The 17,500-nt window shown below is 45.1% G+C and overlaps 1 protein-coding gene across 1 annotated transcript in view; it reads left to right on the top strand.

Annotated features, from left to right (window-relative positions):
* Positions 1–17,500, top strand: part of LOC110509475 (neurobeachin) — a 250,839-nt gene that overhangs the window by 126,437 nt on the left and 106,902 nt on the right. Inside the window, 5 exon segments of the mRNA XM_090226451.1 lie at positions 11,478–11,534; positions 11,668–11,808; positions 11,911–12,044; positions 15,656–15,764; positions 17,005–17,157. Coding sequence (XP_090082577.1) covers positions 11,478–11,534; positions 11,668–11,808; positions 11,911–12,044; positions 15,656–15,764; positions 17,005–17,157 — 594 coding nt within the window.

Raw genomic sequence — 17,500 nt, 5'->3', positions numbered from 1 at the left:
GAGAGAGACAGAGAGAGAGAGAGACAGAGAGAGGTAGAGGTAGACAGAGAGAGAGAGAGAGAGAGACAGAGAGCGAGAGAGAGAGAGAGAGAGAGGGAGACAGCTCATGGGCTGCTCTTCTACAAATAAAAATAGAATTAAAGATAAATGTAGATAAACGTAGATATTTCCATATGGACTTAAACAGCATACTAACCTCTACATCAAAACCTTCAATCCAAATCAAAAGTCCAAAATGAAAACCATTTTGTCATGCAGACGAGGATAGTCACCCCCCCCCCCAGCAGTGATCACACCTTTTCAAACTGACCTGCAGACGAGGATAGACAAGGATAGAAACACAGGGATAAATACACTGGTACAGAGAGACAGGAAACACAGGGATAAATACACTGGTACAGAGAGACAGGAAACACAGGGATAAATACACTGGTACAGAGAGACAGGAAACACAGGGATAAATACACTGGTACAGAGAGACAGGAAACACAGGGATAAATACACTGGTACAGAGAGACAGGAAACACAGGGATAAATACACTGGTACAGAGAGACAGGAAACACAGGGATAAATACACTGGTACAGAGAGACAGGAAACACAGGGATAAATACACTGGTACAGAGAGACAGGAAACACAGGGATAAATACACTGGTACAGAGAGACAGGAAACACAGGGATAAATACACTGGTACAGAGAAACAGGAAACACAGGGATAAATACACTGGTACAGAGAGACAGGAAACACAGGGATAAATACACTGGTACAGAGAGACAGGAAACACAGGGATAAATACACTGGTACAGAGAGACAGGAAACACAGGGATAAATACACTGGTACAGAGAGACAGGAAACACATGGATAAATACACTGGTTCAGAGAGACAGGAAACACAGGGATAAATACACTGGTACAGAGAGACAGGAAACACAGGGATAAATACACTGGTACAGAGAGACAGGAAACACAGGGATAAATACACTGGTACAGAGAGACAGGAAATACAGAGATAAATACACTGGTACAGACAGACAGGAAACACAGGGATAAATACACTGGTACAGAGAGACAGGAAACACAGGGATAAATACACTGGGGATAACAAGTGACACCTGGAGGGGGTGGAGACAATCACAAGGACAAGTGAAACAGATCAGGGTGTGACACTTTGAGACCACAGCAAAATCACACTCTGCTTGAACAGAGCTATGCTCAATCATGAGGCATCAACGCCAAAGGAACTGAATAAAATTAAGAATTGCTATAGGTGGAAGGAAAGTATTGTGGAAATCTACCAAAACACTATTAGGTAACAATAAATTCAACCCTTTCTATACAATTTCCTGGAAAATCACTGTAATAGTGAAGGTGTAAACTTGGCAGTAGAAAACCTAAACAGGATATTTGACCTCTCAGCTTCCCTATCAAATCTAAAAATGTCAAGCAGACATCCTAAGAAAATGAACAACAATAATAAATGGTTTGATGAAGAATGCACAAATCTAAGAAAGAAATTGAGAAACCTGTCCAACCAAAAACATAGAGACCCGGAAAACCTGAGTCTACGCCTTCACTATGGTGAATCACTAAAACAATACAGAAATACACTACGGAAAAAGAAGGAACAGCACGTCAGAAATCAGCTCAAGAATCCATATACTCTAACCACTTCTGGGAACATTGAACAACTCAGAACAAACAGCAACACAAGGTTATGTGTCCGAAACAGAGATGTGTGGATAAACCACTTCTCCAATCTTTTTGGATCTTTAACAAAGAACAAACAGCAACACAAGGTTATGTGTCCAAAACAGAGATGTGTGGGTAAACCACTTCTCCAATCTTTTTGGCTCTATAACAAAGAATAAAGAGCAAAAACATATACATGATCAAATACAAAATCTTAGAATCAGCTATTAAAGACGACCAGAACCCACTGGATTCTCCAATTACATTGAACTACAGGACAAAATACAAACCCTCCAACCCAAAAAGGCCTGTGGGGTTGATGGTATTCGAAAGTGAAATGACAAAATATACAGACCACATATTCCGTATGGCTATACATAAACATCCTCAGCTCTGGCATAGTCCCCAATATTTGTAACCATGGACTGATGACACCAATCCACAAAAGTGGAGACAAGAAGGGCCATCTATGCCATCAAAAGGAACATTAAATTCGACATACCAATTGGGATCTGGCTAAAAATACTTGAATCAGTCATAGAGCCCATTGCCCTTTATGGTTGTGAGGTCTGTGGTCTGCTCACCAACCAAGACTTCACCAAAGGGGACAAACACCAAATTGAAACTCTGCAAGCAGAATTCTGCAAAAATATCCTCCGTGTACAACGTAGAACACCAAATAATGCATGCAGAGCAGAATTAGGCCGAAACCCGCTAATTATCAAAATCCAGAAAAGAGACGTTAAATTCTACAACCACCTAAAAGGAAGTGATTCACAAACCTTCCATAACAAAGCCATCACCTACAGAGAGATGAACCTGGAGAAGAGTCCCCTAAGCAAGCTGGTCCTGGGGCTCTGTTCACAAACTCAAACAGACCCCACAGAGCCCCAGGACAGCAGCACAATTAGACCCAACCACATCATGAGAAAACAAAAAGATAATTACTTGACACATTGGAAAGAATTAACAAAAAAATGACATTTTTATGACATTTCAAATCTCTTTATTCTTTTGGAACTTCTGTGAGTGTATTATTTACTGTACATTTTTTATAGTTTATTTCACTTTTGTTTATTATCTATTTCACTTGCTTTGTCAATGTAAACATATGTTTCCCCCGTCAATAAAATCCCTTAAATTGAATTGAGAGACAGAGAGATCTGTGAGAAGTCAGCTACTGTCCCTATACTGCCTGTTCACTGACACAAGATGACTACACACACACACACAAATCAAATTTATTTATATAGCCCTTCGTACATACGCTGATATCTCAAAGTGCTGTACAGAAACCCAGCCTAAAACCCCAAACAGCAAGCAATGCAGGTGTTGAAGCACGTTGGCTCGGAAAAACTCCCTAGAAAGGCCAAAACCTAGGAAGAAACCTAGAGAGGAACCAGGCTATGAGGGGTGGCCAGTCCTCTTCTGGTTGTGCCGGGTGGAGATTATAACAGAACATGGCCAAGATGTTCAAATGTTCATAAATGACCAGCATGGTCAAATAATAGGTCTGGGACAGGTAGCACGTTCGGTGAACAGGTCAGGATTTCATAGCCGCAGGCAGAACAGTTGAAACTGGAGCAGCAGCACGGCCAGGTGGACTGGGGACAGCAAGGAGTCATCATGCCAGGTAGTCCTGAGGCATGGTCCTAGGGCTCAGGTCCTCAGAGAGAGAGAAAGGAAGAGAGAAAGAGAGAATTAGAGAGACCATACTAAAATTCACACAGGACACCGGATAAGACAGGAGAAGTACTCCAGAGATAACAAACTGACCCTAGCCCCCCGACACATACACTGCAGCATAAATACTGGAGGCTGAGACAGGAGGGGTCAGGAGACACTGTGGCCCCATCCGATGATACCCCTGGACAGGGCCAAACAGGAAGGATATAACCCCACCCACTTTGCCAAAGCACAGCCCCCACACCATTAGAGGGATATCTTCAACCACCAACTTACCATCCTGAGACTAGGGCCCACAAAGATCTCCGCCACGGCACAACCGGGGGGGGGGGGGGGGGGGGGCGCCAACCCAGACAGGAAGACCACGTCAGTGACTCAACCCACTCAAGTGACGCACCCCTCCTAGGGATGGCATGACAGAGCACCATCAAGCCAGTGACTCAGCCCCTGTAATAGGGTTAGAGGCAGAGAATCCCAGTGGGAAGAAGGGAACCGGCCAGGCAGAGACAGCAAGGGCGGTTCGTTGCTCCAGAGGCTTTCCATTCACCTTCACACTCCTGGGCCAGACTACTGTCACAGGCCGACTAATAGCCTGTGGCAAAAATGAGGGGACACTACACTACTCTGCACTGCAGAGGAGACGTGACACAACACTCAATCATATGACCCACTGAAGAGATGAGTCTTCAGTAAAGACTTAAAGGTTGAGATCGTCCCTGACATGGGTAGGCAGACCATTCCATAAAAATGGAGCTCTATAGGAGAAAGCCCTGCCTCCAGCTGTTTGCTTAGAAATTCTAGGGACAATTAGGAGGCCTGCGTCTTGTGACCGTAGCGTACGTGTAGGTATGTACGGCAGGACCAAATAAGAGAGATCGGTAGGAGCAAGCCCATGTAATGCTTTGTTGGTTAGCAGTAAAACCTTGAAATCAGCCCGTGCCTTGACAGGAAGCCAGTGTAGGGAGGCTAGCACTGTAGTAATATGATCCGGGTAGCTGGAAAGTAGAGCATTGCAGTAGTCTAACCTAGTAGTGACAAAAGCATGGATACATTTTTCTGCATCATTTTTTGGACAGAAAGTTTCAGATGTTACGTAGATGGAAAAAAGCTGTCCTTGAAACAGTCTTGATATGTTTGTCAAAAGAGAGATCAGGGTCCAGAGTAACGCCGAGGTCCTTCACAGTTTTATTTGAGACGACTGTACAACCATTAAGATTAATTGTCAGATTCAACATAAGATCTCTTTGTTTCTTGGGACCTAGAACAAGCATCTCTATTTTGTCTGAGTTTAAAAGTAGAACGTTTGCAGCCATCCACTTCCTTATGTCTGAAACACATGCTTCTAGCGAGGGCAATTTTGGGGCTTCACCATGTTTCATTGAAATGTACAGCTTTGTGTCATCCGCATAGCAGAGAATGTTAACATTATGTTTTCGAATGACATCCCCAAGAGGTAAAATATATAGTGAAAACAATAGTGGTCCTAAAACGGAACCTTGAGGAACACCGACATTTACAGTTGATTTTTCAGAGGACAAACCATCCACAGAGACAAACTGATATCTTTCCGACTGATAAGATCTAAACCAGACCAGAACTTGTCCGTGTAGACCAATTTGGGTTTCCAATCTCTCCAAAAGAATGTGGTGATCGATGGTATCAAATATCAGCACTAAGGTCTACGAGCATGAGGACAGATGCAGAGCCTCGGTCTGATGCCATTAAAAGGTCATTACCACCTTCACAAGTGCCGTCTCAGTGCTATGATGGGGTCTAAAACCAGACTGAAGCATTTCATATACATTGTTTGTCTTCTGGAAGGCAGTGAGTTGCTGCGCAACAGCTTTTTCTAAAAGTTTTGAGAGGAATGGGAGATTCGATATAGGTCAATAGTTTTTTATATTTTCTTGGTCAAGGTTTGGCTTTTTCAAGAGAGGCTTTTTTAGTGAGTTTGGTACACATCCGGTGGATAGAGAGCCGTTTATTATGTTCAACATAGGAGGGCCAAGCACAGGAAGCAGCTCTTTCAGTAGTTTAGTTGGAATAGGGTCCAGTATGCAGCTTGAAGGTGTAGAGGCCATGATTTTTTTCATCATTGTGTCAAGAGATATAGTACTAAAACACTTGAGCGTCTCTCTTGATCCTAGGTCCTGGCAGAGTTGTGCAGACTCAGGACAACTGAGCTTTGAAGGAATACGCAGATTTAAAGAGGAGTCCGTAATTTGCTTTCTAATAATCGTGATCTTTTCCTCATTGAAGTTCATGAATTTATCACTGCTGAAGTGAAAGTCATCCTCTCTTGGGGAATGCTGCTTTTTAGTTAACTTTGCGACAGTATCAAAAATACATTTGGGATTGTTCTTATTTTCCTCAATTAAGTTGGAAAAATAGGATGATCGAGCAGCAGTAAGGGCTCTTCGATACTGCACAGTACACACACACACACACACACGCACGCACGCACGCACACACACACACATACACACATACACACATACACACACACACACAGACACATGCTGATACACACACACACACCAGCAAGCTCTCATAATCTCACTGTAGTTCTCACATTCTCAAAATCTCATCCACCATCCCATCCACGACCCCATCCACGACCCCATCCACCACCCCATCCACGACCCCATCCACCACCCCATCCACCACCCCATCCACCACCCCATCCAACTCCCCATCCACCTCCCCATCCACCACCCCATCCACCTCCCCATCCACCTCCCCATCCACCACCCCATCCACCACCCCATCCACCTCCCCATCCACCACCCCATCCACCTCCCCATCCACCCCATCCACCACCCCATCCTCCCCATCCACCACCCCATCCACCTCCCCATCCACCACCCCATCCACCACCCCATCCACCTCCCCATCCACCACCCCATCCACCTCCCCATCCACCCCATCCACCACCCCATCCACCCCCCCATCCACCCCATCCACCACCCCACCCTGCCCATCCACTACCCCATCCACCTCCCCATCCACCCCATCCACCACCCCATCCTCCCCATCCTCCCCATCCACCCCATCCACCTCCCCATCCACCCCATCCACCTCCCCATCCACCCCATCCACCTCCCCATCCTCCCCATCCTCCCCATCCACCCCATCCACCTCCCCATCCACCCCATCCACCTCCCCATCCTCCCCATCCACCACCCCATCCTCCCCATCCACCACCCCATCCACTCCATCCACCACCCCATCCACCACCCCATCCACCTCCCCATCCACCACCCCATCCACCCCCCCATCCATCACCCCATCCACTACCCCACTCACCACCCCATCAACTCCATCCACCACCCCATCCACCACCCCATCCACATCCCCATGTGTGTGTGTGTGTGTGTGTGTGTGTGTGTGTGTGTGTGTGTGTGTGTGTGTGTGTGTGTGTGTGTGTGTGTGTGTGTGTGTGTGTGAGTGTGTGTGAGTGTGTGTGTGTGTTCCCTCTCTCTTATGATGTGCAGTAGGCATAGTGACTAATTAGAGCCAAGGTGTGTATTATCATTACTAATTAGTGACTATGGTCTCAGAGCCAAGGTGTGTGTTATTATACATTATCAGAGCCAAGGTGTGTGTTATCTTGTTTTTCAGAAATAGCTGGTGCACAGACTGAATGTGTGTGTGTGTGTGTGTGTGTGTGTGTGTGTGTGTGTGTGTGTGTGTGTGTGTGTGTGTGTGTGTGTGTGTGTATGTTTGTGTCCGTTTGTGTCTGTGTCTGCTAATGAGTGTTTGGTTCACTAGACACTGGGAGGTCTGATCATTAGCCTGCCGATCCACACCATGGTGTGTGTGTGTGTGTGTGTGTGTGTGTGTGTGTGTGTGTGTGTGTGTGTGTGTGTGTGTGTGTGTGTGTGTGTGTGTGTGTGTGTGTGTGTGTGTGTGTGTCTGTCTGTCTGTCTGTGTGTGTGTGTGTGTGTGTGTGTGTGTGTGTGTGTGTGAGGTGCGAGGGTTAGGCTAAATGTGGTGATAGAGGAAGAGAGAGAAACATTATAGGGATTTGTTTGGGAGAGAGAGATGGAGAGCTAGAGAGGGAGAGGGGAGAGAGAGGGAGAGAGAGATAAACATTATTTGGATTTGGAACACAAAGCCTTCACTATCTCATCCTGGAATATCCAAGGCCTGAGGTCATCTGCCTTTGGCTTAAAGATCAGTAACCCAGACTTCACCAAAGAAATCCAGACATTGTCATCCTACAAGAAACATGGTGTAGAGGAGACAGACCCACTGGTTGCACTCTAGGTTACAGAGAGCTGGTAGTCCCATCCATCAAACTACCAGGTGTGTGGGATAGAGGAGATGGACCCACTGGTTGCCCTCTAGGTTACAGAGAGCAGGTAGTCCCTCCACCAAACTACCAGGTGTGTGGGATAGAGGAGATGGACCCACTGGTTGCCCTCTAGGTTACAGTGAGCTGGTAGTCCCATTCACCAAACTACCAGGTGTGAAACAGGGAAGGGACTCAGGGGGTATGGTAATTAGGTATAGATCAGACCTAACTCACTCAAAAGGATATGATCTCAACAGAGAACAATGTCCTCCTGTGTGCCCCCACTAGAATCCCCATACTTTAATGAAGACAGCTTCTCCATCCTGGAGGGGGAAATCAATCATTTCCAGGCCCAGGGACATGTACTAGTCTGTGGCGACCTAAATGCCAGAACCGGACAAGAACCTGACACCCTCAGCACACAGGGGGACAAACACCTGCCTGGAGGTGACAGCATTCCCTCATATGCCCCCCTAGGCACAACTATGACAACATAACCAACAAAAACGTGTCACAACTCCTGCAGCTCTGTCGCACGCTGGGTATGTACATAGTCAATGGTAGGCTTCGAGGGGACTCCTATGGTAGGTACACCTATAGCTCATCTCTTAGCATTAGTACTGTAGACTACTTTATCACTGACCTCAACCCAGAGTCTCTCAGAGCGTTCACAGTCAGCCCACTAAAACCCCTATCAGACCACATGTAAATCACAGTCTACTTGAACAGAGCAATACTCAACCATGAGGCATCAAAGCCAAAGGAACTGAGTAACATTAAGAAATGCTGTAGATGGAAGGAATGTAGTGTAGAAACCTGCCAGAAAACTATTAGCCAACAACAAATTCAATCCCTTTTAGACAACTTCCTGGACAAAATGTTTCCCTGCAATAGTGAAGGTGTAAACTTGGCAGTAGAAAACCTAAGCAGGATGTTTGACCTCTCAACTTCCCTATCAAATAAAACAAATTCAAGCAGACATCCTAACAAAATGAACAACAATGACAAATGGTTTGATGATGAACGCAAAAACCTAAGATATAAATGGAGAAGCGCATCCAACCAAAAACATAGAGACCCAGAAAACCTGAGTCTACGCCTTCACTATGGTGAATCCATTCATGGCCACGACCGTGTGTGTGTGCGTGCGTTGCCTGTGTGTGTGTGTGTGTGTGTGTGTGTGTGTGTGTGTGTCTGCGTGCTTGCACGCATGCATTGACTGTGTGTGTGTGTGTGTGTGTGCGTGCGTTGCCTGTGTGTGTGTGTGTGTGTGTGTGTGTGTGTGTGTGTGACCTAGCTGTCCTGCTGTTCTTCTTGCCGTAACCAATGGTGATTGATGATTGGAATGTTCTCATTCTGTCATCCTGTGACCGAGTTCTACACACTCAGACAGGCTGAGAGACTGGGAGTCAGACATTATCTCAATGACTGAGAGTCAGACAGGGCTTTTGACTTTCATGTGTCAGACATCATCTCAATGACTGAGAGTCAGACATCATCTCAATGACTGGGAGTCAGACATTATCTCAATGACTGGGAGTCAGACATCATCTCACTGACTGGGAGTCAGACATCATCTCACTGACTGGGAGTCAGACATCATCTCAATGACTGGGAGTCAGACATCATCTCAATGACTGGGAGTCAGACATCATCTCAATGACTGGGAGTCAGACATCATCTCAAAGACTGGGAGTCAGACATCATCTCAATGACTGGGAGTCAGACATCATCTCAATGACTGGGAGTCAGACATCATCTCAATGACTGGGAGTCAGACATCATCTCAATGACTGGGAGTCAGACATCATCTCAATGACTGGGAGTCAGACATCATCTCAATGACTGGGAGTCAGTCAGGCCTTGTGTGTGTATTGGATTGTCTTTGTGAGGTGTAAGAGGCTTTAGACAGTCCTTATTCAAATAGTATGATACGAAAAATTGATAGTCTACATTCATATAATAATATATTACAGTAATACTGACTTTCATATGATAATATATTACAGTAATACTGACATTCATATAATAATATATTACAGTAATACTGACATTCATATGATAATATATTACAGTAATACTGACATTCATATGATAATATATTACAGTAATACTGACATTCATATAATAATATATTACAGTAATACTGACTTTCAAATGATAATATATTACAGTAATACTGACATTCATATAATAATATATTACAGTAATACTGACATTCATATAATAATATATTACAGTAATACTGACATTCATATAATAATATATTACAGTAATACTGACATTCATATGATAACATATTACAGTAATACTGACATTCATATGATAATATATTACAGTAATACTGACTTTCAAATGATAATATATTACAGTAATATTGACTTTCATATGATAATATATTACAGTAATACTGACATTCATATGATAATATATTACAGTAATACTGACTTTCATATGATAATATATTACAGTAATTCTGACATTCATATGATAATATATTACAGTAATACTGACTTTCATATGATAATATATTACAGTAATACTGACATTCATATGATAATATATTACAGTAATACTGACATTCATATGATAATATATTACAGTAATACTGACATTCATATGATAATATATTACAGTAATACTGACATTCATATGATAATATATTACAGTAATACTGACATTCATATGATAATATATTACAGTAATACTGACTTTCATATGATAATATATTACAGTAATACTGACTTTCATATGATAATATATTACAATATATTCTACATTCACATGACAATGCCACGTAATCATTCCTTTTGAAGTCATTACCCTCCAATGATAATGTTGACTGTAATCTGTCAGACCTGTCCAATTACTTAACATCTTCTACGGTAATATACCGTAATAGTTTAACCAGTTTACAGCCAAGAGCACTCCGATGGTTTCTAATTTAATTTAAAGAGTCTTTAACCTTTATTTATAGTGGAGATATCATCTCTTCTTCCTGTATCTACTCTAATTTAATCATATGCTCCTCCTCTTTTGTCCTGTGCCGTTGTTAGATGACTTTGCCATGCTGGGTGAATTTGGCGCGCACCCGAACACACATGCACGCACACACACGCACGCGCGCGCACACACACACACACGCACGCACGCACGCACGCAGGCAGGCAGGCAGGCAGGCAGGCAGGCAGGCACGCACACACACACACACACACACACACACACACACTCCATTCACACACTTCCTTTCTGTCCCTGCCCTTTCTGTTTCTGGGAGGAATTCATACGTGACTTGTGTTTTCTGTTTGTATTGGTGATGTCAGAGAGCTGAGGCCTTGAAGCTTAAAATGTCTTAGTTATACAGCCTTGACTCAACTCTCTCTCTCTCTCCCTTCCTCCCCCTTTCCCCTCCCTCTCCTCCCTGTCTCTCTCCCTTCCACCCCCTTTCCCCTCCCTCTCCTCCCTGTCTCTCCCTTCCTCCCCCTTTCCCCTCCCTCTCCCTCACCTCCCTCTCTCTTTCTCTCCTCCCCTCTCCCTTCTCCCTTTCACTCCTCTCTTCCCTCTCTCCCCTCCCTCCCTCCCCTCTCTCTTTTCCCCTGCCCCTCTCTCTCCGTCAACTTCCTCCCTCTCTATCTCCCTTCCCCTTATTCACTCCTCTCTACCCTTGCTCTCTCCCTTTTCTCCTCCCTCCTTCCCCCTCTCTCTGCTCTCTATCTCTCCGCTCTTTCCCCCTCTCTCCCTCTCCTGACCCCTCACCTTTCCACCCACCCACCCTCCTTCCTCTCTCCTCTCACTCCTGCAGAGCACGTTTAAATTTAAGTCGGAGAGTGATATCCACCTGGCCGAGCACCATAAGCAGGTAGGCAGGTCATTGAGGAAAAGTTTTACATACGGTATGTGGTTGTCTTACCTAGCTATCATAAGATGAACAAGTGCCTCTGGATAAGAGACGTCTGTTAAACGACTGAAATGTGTCATGTAATGTACTGTAGGTCCTGTATGACGGGAAGCAGGCCAGCTCCATCTCTTTCACCTACAACGCCAAGGCCACTGACGCACAGCTCTGTCTGGAGTCATCGCCCAGAGAGAACGCATCCATCTTCGTTCACTCACCACACGCACTCATGCTGCAGGTTAGTGGGGTGTGTGTGTGTCTGTGTGTGTGTGTGTGTGTGTGTGTCTGTGTGTCTGTGTGTCTGTGTGTGTGTCCTAACAGTATGTTCTCTCATGTCTAGGATGTGAAGGCCATAGTGACCCACTCCATCCACAGTGCCATCCATTCTATAGGAGGGATTCAGGTCCTCTTCCCTCTCTTTTCACAACTGGACTACAGACAACTCAACGACAGCTCTGTGGACACCAGCGTGTGGTGAGTAGGAGGGAGGGAGGAGGGAGGGAGGAGGGAGAGAGGGGGGAGAGAAGGAGAGAGAAGGAGAGAGGGGGAGAGAAGGAGAGAGGGGGGAGACAGACAGACAACTGAACCACTCTACTATGGTTAATACTTCATGGTTTGTATAAAGACAGAGAGACACAGGGAGGCCGGACAGAGGAATAAATAGACAGAGGGGGATATATATATATATACAGTGCCTTGCGAAAGTATTCGGCCCCCTTGAACTTTGCGACCTTTTGCCACATTTCAGGCTTCAAACATAAAGATATAAAACTGTATTTTTTTGTGAAGAATCAACAACAAGTGGGACACAATCATGAAGTGGAACAACATTTATTGGATTTTTTAACAAATCAAAAACTGAAAAATTGGGCGTGCAAAATTATTCAGCCCCTTTACTTTCAGTGCAGCAAACTCTCTCCAGAAGTTCAGTGAGGATCTCTGAATGATCCAATGTTGACCTAAATGACTAATGATGATAAATACAATCCACCTGTGTGTAATCAAGTCTCCGTATAAATGCACCTGCACTGTGATAGTCTCAGAGGTCCGTTAAAAGCGCAGAGAGCATCATGAAGAACAAGGAACACACCAGACAGGTCCAAGATACTGTTGTGAAGAAGTTTAAAGCCGGATTTGGATATAAAAAGATTTCCCAAGCTTTAAACATCCCAAGGAGCACTGTGCAAGCGATAATATTGAAATGGAAGGAGTATCAGACCACTTCAAATCTACCAAGACCTGGCCGTCCCTCTAAATTTTCAGCTCATACAAGGAGAAGACTGATCAGAGATGAAGCCAAGAGGCCCATGATCACTCTGGATGAACTGCAGAGATCTACAGCTGAGGTGGGAGACTCTGTCCATAGGACAACAATCAGTCGTATATTGCACAAATCTGGCCTTTATGGAAGAGTGGCAAGAAGAAAGCCATTTCTTAAAGATATCCATAAAAAGTGTTGTTTAAAGTTTGCCACAAGCCACCTGGGAGACACACCAAACATGTGGAAGAAGGTGCTCTGGTCAGATGAAACCAAAATTGAACTTTTTGGCAACAATGCAAAACGTTATGTTTGGCGTAAAAGCAACACAGCTCATCACACTGAACACACCATCCCCACTGTCAAACATGGTGGTGACAGCATCATGGTTTGGGCCTGCTTTTCTTCAGCAGGGACAGGGAAGATGGTTAAAATTGATGGGAAGATGGATGGAGCCAAATACAGGACCATTCTGGAAGAAAACCTGATGGAGTCTCCAAAAGACCTGAGACTTGGATGGAGATTTGTCTTCCAACAAGACAATGATCCAAAATATAAAGCAAAATCTACAATGGAATGGTTCAAAAATAAACATATCCAGGTGTTAGAATGGCCAAGTCAAAGTCCAGACCTGAATCCAATCGAGAATCTGTGGAAAGAACTGAAAACTGCTGTTCGCAATTGCTCTCCATCCAACCTCACTGAGCTCGAGCTGTTTTGCAAGGATGAATGGGAAAAAATGTCAGTCTCTCGATGTGCAAAACTGATAGAGACATACCCCAAGCGACTTACAGCTGTAATCGCAGCAAAAGGTGGCGCTACAAAGTATTAACTTAAGGGGGCTGAATAATTTTGCACGCCCAATTTTTCAGTTTTTGATTTGTTAAAAAAGTTTGAAATATCCAATAAATGTCGTTCCACTTCATGATTGTGTCCCACTTGTTGTTGATTCTTCACAAAAAAATACAGTTTTATATCTTTATGTTTGAAGCCTGAAATGTGGCAAAAGGTCGCAAAGTTCAAGGGGGCCGAATACTTTCGCAAGGCACTGTATATATATAGAGAGAGACAGAGACAGACAGAGAGACATTGTAAATACAACCCAGTTTTAGGAGAGAGAGGTCAGACAGAGGGGGGAGATAGTGAGAGTTTCAGGGAGAGAGAGAGACAGAGAGAGAGGTCAGACAGATTTTTTCATACTGTCCTCTTAAGAATAATGCAGGACTATTTTGACAGGCTCAAAGTGATGGAGAATAAGGAGTAGGCCTGGTAGTCTGTCTCTTTCTCTGTCTCTCTCTCTCTCTCTCTCTCTCTCTCTCTCTCTGTCTCTCTCTGTCTGTCTCTCTGTCTGTCTCTGTCTCTGTCTCTGTCTCTCTCTCTCTCTCTCTCTCTCTCTGTCTCTGTCTCGCTCTCTCTCTCTCTTTCTCTCTCTCTCTCTGTCTCTCTCTCTCTGTCTGTCTCTCTGTCGCTGTCTCTCTGTCTGTCTCTGTCTCTCTGTCTCTCTGTCTCGGTCTCTCTCTCTCTCTCTCTCTCTCTCTCTCTCTGTCTGTCTCTCTGTCGCTGTCTCTCTGTCTGTCTCTGTCTCTCGGTCTCTCTCTCTCTCTCTCTCTCTCCATCTCTCTCTCTCTCTCTCTCTCTCTCTCTCTCTGTCTCTCTGTCTCTTTCTATCTGTCTCGGTCTCTCTCTCTGTCTCTCTCTCTCTCTCCCTGTCTGTCTCTGTTGTATCTCCCTTTCTCTCTGTCGTCAACACACTCTGTGTTTCCAAAGTCCCAACCCCCCATTGTGTCATTAGTAAACCTGTAGAAAGACATGGGGTGAATCCTCTACATATTTAATGGCTCATCAAAGCAATGCGTTTTTCTAGTTGGAAATACAATACTCTCTCCTACCAGAGAGTAGTTAATGTCTCCTCTCCTAACAGAGAGTAGTTAATGTCTCCTCTCCTACCAGAGAGTAGTTAATGTCTCCTCTCCTACCAGCGAGTAGTTAATGTCTCCTCTCCTAACAGAGAGTAGTTAATGTCTCCTCTCCTAACAGAGAGTAGTTAATGTCTCCTCTCCTACCAGCGAGTAGCTAATGTCTCCTCTCCTAACAGAGAGTAGTTAATGTCTCCTCTCCTACCAGAGAGTAGTTAATGTCTCCTCTCCTACCAGAGACTAGTTAATGTCTCCTCTCCTAAAAGAGAGTAGTTAATGTCTCCTCTCCTAACAGAGAGTAGTTAATGTCTCCTCTCCTAACAGAGAGTAGTTAATGTCTCCTCTCCTACCAGAGACTAGTTAATGTCCCCTCTCCTAACAGAGAGTAGTTAATGTCCCCTCTCCTAACAGAGACTAGTTAATGTCCCCTCTCCTACCAGAGAGTAGTTAATGTCTCCTCTCCTAACAGAGACTAGTTAATGTCTCCTCTCCTAACAGAGAGTAGTTAATGTCTCCTCTCCTAACAGAGACTAGTTAATGTCTCCTCTCCTAACAGAGAGTAGTTAATGTCGCCTCTCCTAACAGAGACTAGTTAATGTCCCCTCTCCTAATAGAGAGTAGTTAATGTCCCCTCTCGTAACAGAGACTAGTTAATGCCCCCTCTCCTACCAGAGAGTAGTTAATGTCTCCTCTCCTAACAGAGACTAGTTAATGTCTCCTCTCCTACCAGAGAGTAGTTAATGTCTCCTCTCCTAACAGAGACTAGTTAATGTCTCCTCTCCTAACAGAGACTAGTTAATGTCTCCTCTCCTACTGTATGTCTGTGTGTGTGTGTTTGTCTGTGTGTGCGTGCGTGCGTTTATATATATATACATGTATTTGTATTAATCTGTGTGTTTGTGTTGTTGCAGTGCCACCCTGCTGGCGTTCCTAGTTGAGCTGTTGAAGAGCTCGGTGGCCATGCAGGAACAGATGCTGGGGGGAAAAGGATTCCTGGTGATCGGGTACCTGCTGGAGAAGGTACGTTTTCAATTCAACTTTACAAGTCGTTTGCTACTGTCGTTGACCAGCCCTTGACCTTGGCCTTGTTTTTTCACATTTGTAGCTGCATTGTAACTTTGCATATTCACACTACCATACCGTAGCTCTTCCCGTGTCCTGTGTATATCTTGTCATTTCTGTTTTGTTCCATGCATTTTAACCTGAACTCAAAACTGAATTGTTTTAATTTATCTAGGTTTCTATTTTCTCTCTCCCTCTTCTCTTTCTCTCTCTCTCTCCCTCTTCTCTCTCTCTCTCTCTCTCTCTCTCTCTCTCTATCTCCCTCTTCTCTCTCTCTCCCTCTTCTCTCTCTCTCCCTCTTCTCTCTCTCCCTCTTCTCTCTCTCTCCCTCTTCTTTCTCTCTCTCCCTCTTCTCTCTCTCTCCCTCTTCTCTCTCTCTCTCCCTCTTCTCTCTCTCTCCCCCTCTTCTCTCTCTCTCTCCCTCTTCTCTCTCTCTCCCTCTTCTCTCTCTCTCTCCATCTTCTCTCTCTCTCCCCCTCTTCTCTCTCTCTCCCTCTTCTCTCTCTCTCCCTCTTCTCTCTCTCTCTCCCTCTTCTCTCTCTCTCTCTCCCTCTTCTCTCTCTCTCTCTCTCTCTCTATCTCCCTCTTCTCTCTCTCTCCCTCTTCTCTCTCTCTCCCTCTTCTCTCTCTCCCTCTTCTCTCTCTCTCCCTCTTCTTTCTCTCTCTCCCTCTTCTCTCTCTCTCCCTCTTCTCTCTCTCTCTCCCTCTTCTCTCTCTCTCCCCCTCTTCTCTCTCTCTCTCCCTCTTCTCTCTCTCTCTCCCTCTTCTCTCTCTCTCTCCCTCTTCTCTCTCTCTCCCCCTCTTCTCTCTCTCTCTCCCTCTTCTCTCTCTCTCCCTCTTCTCTCTCTCTCTCCCTCTTCTCTTTCTCTCTCTCTCTCCCTCTTCTCTCTCTCTCTCTCTCTCCCTCTTCTCTCTCTCTCTCTCTCTCTCTCTATCTCCCTCTTCTCTCTCTCTCCCTCTTCTCTCTCTCTCCCTCTTCTCTCTCTCCCTCTTCTCTCTCTCTCCCTCTTCTCTCTCTCTCCCTCTTCTCTCTCTCCCTCTTCTCTCTCTCTCCCTCTTCTTTCTCTCTCTCCCTCTTCTCTTTCTCTCCCTCTTCTCTCTCTCTCTCCCTCTTCTCTCTCTCTCCCTCTTCTCTCTCTCTCTCCCTCTTCTCTCTCTCTCCCTCTTCTCTCTCTCTCCCTCTTCTCTCTCTCTCCAGTCGTCCAGGGTCCACATCACCAGAGCGGTGCTGGAACAGTTCTTGTCCTTTGCTAAGTACCTGGACGGGTTAACCCACGGAGCGCCACTCCTCAAACAGCTGTGTGACCACGTCCTCTTCAACGCTGCCATCTGGATACACACACCCGCCAAAGTAGGGACTGAGTGTGTGTGTGTGTGTGTGTTTCCTGTTCAGTACCATCTGGATTCACACATTATGACCAATATGAACCCATCATAGCGCAGCCAACCTGACCTAGTCTAGTCCTGTCCACATCTTTGTACTGCCCAGATCCCAGTACTGTCCACATCCCAGTACTGTCCACATCCCAGTACTGTCCACATCCCAGTACTGCCCAGATCCCAGTACTGTCCACATCCCAGTACTGTCCACATCCCAGTACTGTCCACATCCCAGTACTGCCCAGATCCCAGTACTGTCCACATCCCAGTACTGCCCAGATCCCAGTACTGTCCACATCCCAGTACTGCCCAGA

The sequence above is a fragment of the Oncorhynchus mykiss genome, chromosome 29 (assembly GCF_057628025.1).
Source record: "Oncorhynchus mykiss isolate SJ-2025 chromosome 29, ASM5762802v1, whole genome shotgun sequence".
NCBI classification, from domain to species: domain Eukaryota; kingdom Metazoa; phylum Chordata; class Actinopteri; order Salmoniformes; family Salmonidae; genus Oncorhynchus; species Oncorhynchus mykiss.
Note: the sequence above shows the minus strand (reverse complement) of the source record. Positions and strands in the feature narration are given on the sequence as shown.